General features: G+C 44.8%; 1 protein-coding gene across 1 annotated transcript; it reads right to left on the bottom strand.

The window, feature by feature from the left end:
* Window positions 1–737: 737 nt before the first annotated feature.
* On the bottom strand, window positions 738–7,322 carry LOC142774925 (uncharacterized). Its single transcript, XM_075876078.1, has 4 exons — window positions 7,032–7,322; window positions 5,723–5,912; window positions 4,166–4,295; window positions 738–3,634 (listed from the first exon to the last, which is right to left on the bottom strand). Exons 1-4 carry the CDS (start codon window positions 7,102–7,104, stop codon window positions 3,548–3,550), a joined length of 480 nt encoding a protein of 159 aa, XP_075732193.1. The 5' UTR covers window positions 7,105–7,322; the 3' UTR covers window positions 738–3,547.
* Between the last annotated feature and the right edge of the window lie 2,082 nt (window positions 7,323–9,404).

Here is a 9,404-nt window from a genome sequence, read left to right as displayed (position 1 = left end):
GCTATATATTTTTTTCGGGGAAAAAGGGGGGATCATTAACTTCTTTTTATGCATCTTCGTGCGCATACATATACACATGCAGAACAGAAACATTTCGCACATTCCAGGTTTAACACGCCCCACTGGCTTAGTCTTAACAAATTTACAAAGCCGTTACACCCTGAGAAAGTGTATGACCAGCGAAGCTAATACCTGTGAACTTCCGGCGCCAACAATCTGAGGAACACCGTGGATTTTCCACGTTGTCGAATAATCACAAAAGCTTTCTTCCACCGTTCTATTCATTAATGTACAGTGTTCAATGCACCCGGCATCAAAATATTCCTTGGTCAGTGACTATATAGAAAGTCCACGGTTTCGATTTGCTTTCGCGTGATCTTTAAAATGCTCTCACTGTCGTCGGTTGCCTAAAACGTGTCTGTATTTCGATTTGCTGTTCTGTACCGCATGACTTTTGTTGCCGTGTCCAACCCAGACCGACACTCCTCCATTCTGTTTACGTTACTTCCGTATGCTTCCGTAGGCGTGCACAGGACAAGCCTTCAAGAGGAGCGAAGGCCCGTTTCAGCACCCCTTTTCCTTTTATGTCAATGTGTGGAGCTGACATTGCACTCCCCTCTTATGTTCTCGGGAAGAGGGGCGCCACCATTCTTCCACCATCATATTTTTTTTTCATTGTCCTGGACAAGCACTGCATTACTTGCTGGCAAATAAATTAAAGGGTTATAGACTCAGGGTTATAGAATCTGAGGCACGTTTTTATTGCGAAGCACAGAAATCATAAAAGGTATATACTCTCATAGAGAAACATCTTCCAATAAACGAAACGTGCATGATGAGTATATTTGTGCAATGGTCATCACATGCCGGTTCAGTATTTTCAGCTTGGAAATTCATAAGACAGAAGCCACCAATGATACAGCTGGTCTTATTTAGCACAAACAGCTATAGTGTCCAATGTTCGTGGGTGCGTCGGAGTAAATGTTCGTGGCTTTTTACACATGCACATTCACTTGTATTTACTCTAATCACTAAGAGCAGCCTATTCATTGGGGTACATTTAATGTTTAACCATACTCTCTGAGCTCTGTACTGTCATGAGCTTAACAACGGAATTCACACAAAGGAAAATTTTGCGAGTTTTTGGCACATATTGCACGAAAGAAACGCAACATTTCACAGAAATAGAAAATTTTCATCACGTTGTGCTGTGTTCAAGCTGAATTCAGCTTTTTTAGAGGCCCATCAGCTTCCTTTATTCATTGGTTGCATTGTGCCTGGGTGTTCCTGATCTCTGTTGTACCCACTTACAAAAATACACTGTGTGTATAGCTCAATCGCATACCCAAGGCACCTTTCTCGTAAATAGTTCTGCGGGGCATTTCCTAAAAAAATAAAATTGTTTTAATGAACCATCCTACTGCTTATTACTGAATTCATCTTCATCTAGAAACGACGGCAACATTAGATTGCGTTTCGTAGCAGCATTAGCCCACAGTGCAAAAAAAAATATATGTGTGACATAATAAACATGATTTTGGCACACAATAGAATTATTACGCTTCATTGCCCTACTTTAAAAAATGTGAGGCCTGCGCAAAAGCCGCAGCACAGTAACAGCGAAAGCTAAAAAGCGGCCTTTCAAAGCCTTTTCAAAACACTCATTGGGTAACAACTGCAAGGACACTTAATTGATACTCACTAGGGCATTAATAATAAACTTTTGGGTAGTAGGCCGGCATACGCTATGCTATTTTTTGTCGTTCTTCTGAGAAGCATGGTATGCGCGAAACTATAGCAAAGAATTTTGTGCCAATTATTCATGCAGTGGATGACGACGATGAGGAATTGTGCCTGAAGTGGGTATGCGCAACATTTATCAACTGAACGAAAACAAGCTTTTGTAATGGGTTGGAGCATTGGATGACCCACTCGTTACGCTATTCACATTGCGTGATGACTGGTTGTTTTTTCACTGTTGTAAAACGCTTTATAAGGCATATTAACGCGATTGCTTTCCCGACATCAAGCCTGTATAAGACAAGTTTCCCAACAAGTCCCAAGCACCGGCGTGGTTCAGTGGTAAAATACTGGGCTTGCACCTAGCGGACCCGGCTTCAAGCCCCACTGTGTCATTGGTACTAGAATTTTTTTTCTAATTTTGCGCGATGTGGTTACGGACACCGGCGGCGGTTGAGGCGGCGGACAACTATGGTACTGCGCGATACCCGAGTTGTGATCTCATAAACAGCTTTCGTTGTAAAACACACAAAATATACAAAGTAGTCGACGACAGCTTTGGTGTGCAAGTGAATAACAACTTTGGTTCCTCGACAGGTTGCAAAAGGGCATGCATATAGAGGCGCCTAATTGTGAAGGATCTGACTGGCTCTCACATGTTGCGAATTCGGCATATGAGTCACTGGAGAACCATGACTCATGTGTCATGACGAAATACATTTTTACATTCTCCAAGAGGTAGCAGCTGGAGATGTCTCTTACGAGCTGTCATCATTTGAAGCGAAGTGTTAAACTGGGATCACTTGAGCGAGGACACCTTTACGCGTGGAAATTTTATTAGCTTGGTAATAGCTGTCACGTTAAGTAATTCTACCGTGCGTTCATTGTATATATGCTCATTTTAATTGTGAGAAATGTTGTGTACCTAAAATACTCTCACAAGTATCAATTATGAAAGTCACTCAAGCACTAGCTTTATTCTCACAAAAATAAAAGATAAAAAAATGTGTTGCTTTGGTGTTTAGCTTTTACTGGACTACTCGTACTGTAAAACTATAGTAGAACTCCTTCCATTTTCAGATGCGCAGTCAAAAGTTATAAACTAAGCAATACCTTCCCGTCTTTGTAAGACACATAGAAATTACATCAGTGTTTTGATTTATTTCAGACAATGTTCAAAAAGATTGTTTAGGAACCAGCGTTTCATCGAATCGTCCACCAGCGAGTGTTTACAGATAAGCGAACATACGCCCTGTCTTGCTGGTTCGAAATCACTATAGCTGTTATTACATTTACAGTAGTTCGAATGTGCAGAAAATGAAAATAATAGACATTGCCAGAACTGACAACAATGTGTAGAGCGAGCATCACGCACATATGTACAGGATATCTTTAAGTTACGATGATTGACCACCCCTAGTTTTTTCCAGCGATATCTCTTCAATTTGCGCACTTTGGAGTGTTCCAGCTGCCGCGATTATTCCATTCGTGAGGAGATGTGCTGTCTTGAAGCGGCACAACATCTACCAACGCAGCTACTGCCAACTCGTCCATCAGTGCAAATTGTCGACGAGCGCAGTGTCATTGGAATTCAGGACACACACATTCGTTCATCGATTGGCGTCGCATGGTGTTAGAAGGTCCCCGGTGATGTATCGATGGAACGCAGCCACTTGTATTGTATGTGCAGTGACAAAGTTCTGGTTAACTTAGTGGTGACTTGAAGAAAGTGTGATGGTCGAGTTCTTGTTTATGTACAATCAATGGCAGCGCACTTGCTCGAGAGCCGAACTGGGCGTATGGGTCTTCATGAGCCCTTGCTCTTTGCAACAGCAGCATCTCGAGGTGCCTTCTCGCACTCGCCGATCCACTGAGAGCGTCTGAGCTTGTGGGACTGTCAAAGGGAAGAGAAAAAAATGGAAGGTGCCAGTTAGCTATATGAAAGACTCACAGTTTCGTATACGTATTACATGTTTCAAAATACATGCCTCTACCAATGACTGCGTGCTAAAATAACACAGGCTTCCTTTTGGGGTGAATTAACTATGTTAGAAGTGTAATCAAACGATGGTCTCGTAATCTGTATTGAACAGGGGAGCTAGTTTGTAGAAGGTTACGGCCTTTTATTACTTTCACTTGAACTGTGAGGAACTCTAATTGTGATTAGAAGAAGCTCTCTATAACGAAATTGTAGACAGGAGTGACTGCTGGCGTACAGAATATACCTTTATTATGGCACATGCGCCAATGCAAGCATTGACTTTGGTACTTTTTGTGAGAGCTCTGTGAGATGTAAAGAGCTTTAGTAACAAGAATGATTCATGAGCCGTTGTTAGTAGGCCGAAAATGCTCCATGAGGCACGCAGAATTCCCAAACGCCATCAACATTGTGCTGCGTCTTAAATAATAGCGAGTGTATACCTACAGCGACTAAGTCCCTGCTCCAGACTCCTCCACAGCTGCCATTGCAGTGGACGCAAGGGCGGTGCAGGGCGTAGCCTCCACACTCGGCACAATCGAGAGAAGCCTGGTCCTCAGCCCAGCTCACTCCACACCTGAAATAAATACGTAGAACATGGGTGTTGCTTAGATTGGATACGCTTCAAGATTTCAAGCTGTCGTTCTTGAGGAATGCTAGCGCATACGTGTTACTAGCTAGCGCAACTTTGTTAGAGGCAACAGAATAACTAGCAGGCCACAGCCTGAACTGTTGCCAAGGCAGCGCGTTGCCGCAGAGGGTATTTGTATTTGGATCAATCATGAATCACCAAATGTTGTTGTTGTTCGAGTAGCAGAACTCAGAATGTTGTTTGAGTAGCAGAACATTATGCGCCGAAACGAGCTTCCGTCGCCACAGGCGTTGGGACGGTGCCAAGCAGATCATGCCCCTGCTGCGTGTCGATGTCATGCTCCCCCCGCAGTGTGCCCTGTCTTAATTCTCTTCCTCGCCTGCCGCGCGCTCACCACAGAGCCCGCAGCTGCCGCTTCGTCCATTCACCCGCAACAGCTGCCACTATGGCCCCTCACTCCGCTAGCGCAATCCGCTCGCGAACATTGCAGCACTCACCGCAGAACCCGTGCTAGCACAGTTCAACCTGTGACGCCACCCGTGGGCAACGCTGTTGCTTCGCATTTTGTCATGATTTCTGTTGGGAAGATGGTGTGAATTTTTTTTTGTACAGACAGAAAAAGAACGGTAGAGAAGGAAAGCTAAGGAGGTGAACCAGCAGAGGATAACCGGTTCGCTAATCTAAAGGTGGGACAGAAAGATCAATGGAAGAATGTATGTCACATAGCTCGTCTGCTGGCATTGCCTGCCTTTCACACAATAAGTGTGCTTGCGGATATTCCATAGTGGCGACCGGGCACAAAGGCGCTCTCTGCACGTATTTTGTACACAAATAGTGCTGGTAAACAATTCAGTGCTTCTTTTTCTCACAGATCGCTAAGCATGCTCAGGAACTCCCAGAGTAGCTTTCGCGTGTGGTTTTCTCAGAGCACCGACAGCCCCACCGCTATTCCAACCAACAAGATAAAAGAGGTGCTGGCAATAGAGGGCGACTAAGAATTTCCTCGTACCAAATATAGAAAGCATTCTATTCTGAATATGTACGACCTTCATGACACGTGTTTAATATACAAAGACATCGTTCTAGATGAACCGATTTTTAAGGACAACAAAATAGAGGAGATATGGCAGCGCGCCTGCACACTGCTGTTTATTCCAGTGCAAACAAGAACCAAGATCCCCGTGCCATACACCATCGCTCATTTCCCTCTTCTTGTAGCGTGCACTTGTTCACTTTTCTTAACAATGTTCATTCGAATAATGTTAACTCATGAGGAATCAGTCATGGGCACAGTGTTTATTGAAAGTACAAACGTTTCCAGCATTCTGTGGCCCTAATTCACGGAGCAGTGTCACGTCACTAGTATTCGGACGAACAAATACACGATATTGCATTGAACAGCATGAACTCACGTGAAGCAGCAGTTGTACAGGCTCTTGAGGCCCTCCAAGGTGATGGCATCGGTCCCTGGTGTAGGCACCTCCTGCTCTGCCGAATCTTCTATGCTGTCCCAGCAATTGTCCTGCTCCCAGCAACAAGCCGCAGAGTTGTGCGACAGTGCCACCAGCATGGGGTCTGATCTCGAATGCCAGTTGCCCAGGTCTGAACACAGATGAAGAGATTGATAAGTGGGCATCGGTGTGATGATTTTACAGACATCAAACGTTGTTGGAACGAAAGCCAAGTCGGTATATCGCCAGCGAACATAGAGAAATATTCTTATTCGAAGCAGAAAATGAAACATAACTGTATGTACACGATTAAACTCAATGGAACACTGAAATAGCTAAGCCCAATTATATAGAAATTCGGTTAGACAACGTCATTTTGCGCAAAATTTTGAATGGTTCCCGTGTACTTAGTAAGACAGCATGCAGCCGTCGTGTTTTCAAGAATGTAGTATAGGTTCGTGGTGTCAGCGCGAACAATTTAAACTTGAAGAAGCGGGAAGAATGTCCCTATTACCATGAGTGCGTCGCATGCAAGCACGGTATGCCTGGAACTGATTAACCTTGTTGTTGTAAGTGGACGCAACACCCTCCACAAATAAATTTGTGTGAGTGCCTGACATATTTTGTTTCTTGTACATCTATTCATTTCGACATATTGGGGATTGGTGGGTAAAGAGCTCATGGAGCACATGGTTCCCTTACAGCTTGGCAGATGGCCGTGAGCACAAAAATGCCGGTCCTCATTTTGAGGTGAGATACTTTAGGAAAAGAAGTTTTTGAAGTATCGTACTGGGGTGCGCACTTGCATTGCTTGAGCGCCTATTACGTAATGGTAGCATACGCTACTTTACACTCTAGTAATGGTGCCAGGTTACGCATGCGAAAAGCTGGCTGCACGTGCAAAAACTGTCGTTCGTTGTGTCGACTTTTCCGCGAATATTTTCGGTGCATCTTACGTAAATTTGTTGCTTCGCAAACGTATATGAATTGGGTGGTAAAAATATTCTCCTCCTTCTCTGAGAAATTTCCGTTGCTGTTTATGACAGAAAAGAATCATTGCATGATTTCGGGCAGCGTCATCGCGCAGCCTTTGTCTTTTTTTCTTTTTTTTGAGTCGGGAGGGGTGCGTGAATATTTGTGTGTGTGTGTGTGTGTGTGTGTGTGTGTGTGTGTGTGTGTGTGTGTACACAATCAAATCGAAAAATTTAGGAGAAGTATAAACCCCCTTCGATTTTCTGCTTATGTCAATAGATGAAAAAAAATTTCTAACCTTTCTTGAAGACTGCTGAGCCGGACTCATGCAGCGCAGGTGACTGGTACCCCACGAGAACTCCGGTGGCCATCCTATGAAGATCCAGGTGTCAGGCGCAACAAAAAGTTGGGATTGTCGAGAGATGCTTGTTGTTATCACGACACTTCCCGACGACAGTATTTGACTCGGCGTAGTCAGATATTACTCGGACGAGCCCGCGCAACTTGCAACGTCTTTCGCTTCGCACGAACACGATAGCTACAGCACCTCGCGTGGGCTTGCGGTCGACTGAAGAACTACGCTGCCGGAGCAGACGATTTGTTTCAATTACGCCTCTGGCGCCCGCCACATCGCGGAGGGCGCTTCTGGCGCGGCGCATGCGCACACTGACTGAAACGTGTCGCACGTGTCCGTCGGAAGCCCGAGCGTCTCAAGGCCTCACAAGTGCTGTCTTCGCTCGTGTCTCGAACGCGGAAATTGTCTGTTACTAAATGTAGTATTGGTGAGGCAGTCGTGGCGCTTCTGCAGTCAAACATCTCAATGATGGCGTTTATTCATTTGCGCCACAGAACAGCAGTGTACTTACCCAGGCAACAGTACCGCCGAGCAACAGAATACCGTATACAACAGCAACGTGCAGAAAAAAGAGAAAGCCATGGAGATTTGCGAATACTCCAAGACAAAAACTTGACTGAAAGAAACTCCAAGAAATAGCGCTTTCTGCGAGGGCAAATATGCAGGGCCATGGGAGAGCTGAAAAGAAAAAAACTCAATATGTGGCTGAATATATCGCAGTTGAATACCAACGTGGACTTGGCGAGAGCGCCCGCTTTGTACAAGCGCCGGAATTCGAAGAGAATTGAAAGCATTGACTCGTCTAACCAAGTTGTGATACGCAACATTCGTTAGAGGGATTCCAGCCATGGAACGCTCGAGGACCACTTGTGGACTAGCCCAATAGTATGAAGGGCTCCTTGAAGTGAGATTATAAACGGGGATCACAAATTAGGGGGGGGGTATTAATTAACACAACATGCAGCATGAATAGATGCCTAGTGTTGTATCTTGGCAGGGAATGGCGAAACTCATGTCTAACGCCAATTTGATATCAACCGCTTTTAGGTTGATTGAGCGGTTCACATTCTTGTTCAACCCCGATGTTTGCTATTCAATAACGCGAGCCTAGAAAAAGCATGCTCGCGTGCATATGACGTAATAAACAGCAACAAAAACTTGGAGGATTTTCGAGTTTCGCCTTCAAAAGCAATCGGGCTACGTACGCATTGCGTTCAGCCATGCCGCATGGACAAAAAAGTTTGTGCGCGTAACATTGGCCACTTCAAACTGTCCTGTAATGACGGCTGAAGTTGTTAAGTGCCCACTAAGCCATAGCTACTTTTTTTGCTAACTGGAGAAATATCCACCACTCGCTCGTAAGGGGCTTCACCGACTTTGCCGTAAGGGGCTTCAACGCGTTTCACCGACTGCACTCGTTCGTAATGGCTAACTTTTGCTAAATGCTAGTCAATCAGTGTTGGCTTAGATAAATATTGCTTAGATGATTGGATATATCACTGTTATAAAACAAACCTTTTCTTCAATTACTCGAGGGATTTTCGTAGGCCACTGGTACATATGTTTCAGGTGAACATGACCATATCAGTCAACAAACATATCGCACAGGTACTTTGTGCACATATACGAAGATGCAATACGCATTTAAGGATTCTAAGAACATAGGGATTTTTCATGTACAAATGAAAGTCGGCTTCATATTACAAATGCACGGATGAAGAAATGAAATGGTTTCATTTGCTTAGTGTCAGCAGGAAAGTTCTCATTCCCTGCTCTAAAATTTCGTGGAAAATCTCCATGAACGTCAAGATAAATATTTCACGTGGGGCTTCTTGTTGGCTGAGGGTGCGCAAGTGACACAAATCTGCACGGCATTTGCTAGAAGTTGTAAACCTGGGTATCGCGGTCCTCCACGAGATAGGGATCCTAAACAAAGACGCTGACCCGGTCACACTGACAGCTTTTCTTGTTTTGTTTTTCTTAAGGGTCATCACATTTCACGTGGCCGTCAACACCGGTCCTGTCCCTGCCCCTGGATGTCAGAGCTTTCCGCACTGGTCACGAGTGGAGTGTTTTGTGCGCTACCTCACCAGCCTGTTTATCTCATGACAGATACATTGTTTACACTCGTACTTTGGTCGGGAGTGTAAACGGACGAACAATAATGTCACGCTTATCACCAGAGCAACGAGCCTTCATTCGAAAGAAAACCACCTGTCTCTGACGAGCTTCTGCGGGAATGCAGGCGCAGGCTCTCCGTCACTAGAAAGCTCATTCGCAATGAGAGGTTTCCGCCGAAGCATCACCTCAGCGTCG

Source organism: Rhipicephalus microplus, chromosome 2 (genome assembly GCF_043290135.1).
Source record: "Rhipicephalus microplus isolate Deutch F79 chromosome 2, USDA_Rmic, whole genome shotgun sequence".
Classification (NCBI taxonomy): domain Eukaryota; kingdom Metazoa; phylum Arthropoda; class Arachnida; order Ixodida; family Ixodidae; genus Rhipicephalus; species Rhipicephalus microplus.
Note: the sequence above shows the minus strand (reverse complement) of the source record. Positions and strands in the feature narration are given on the sequence as shown.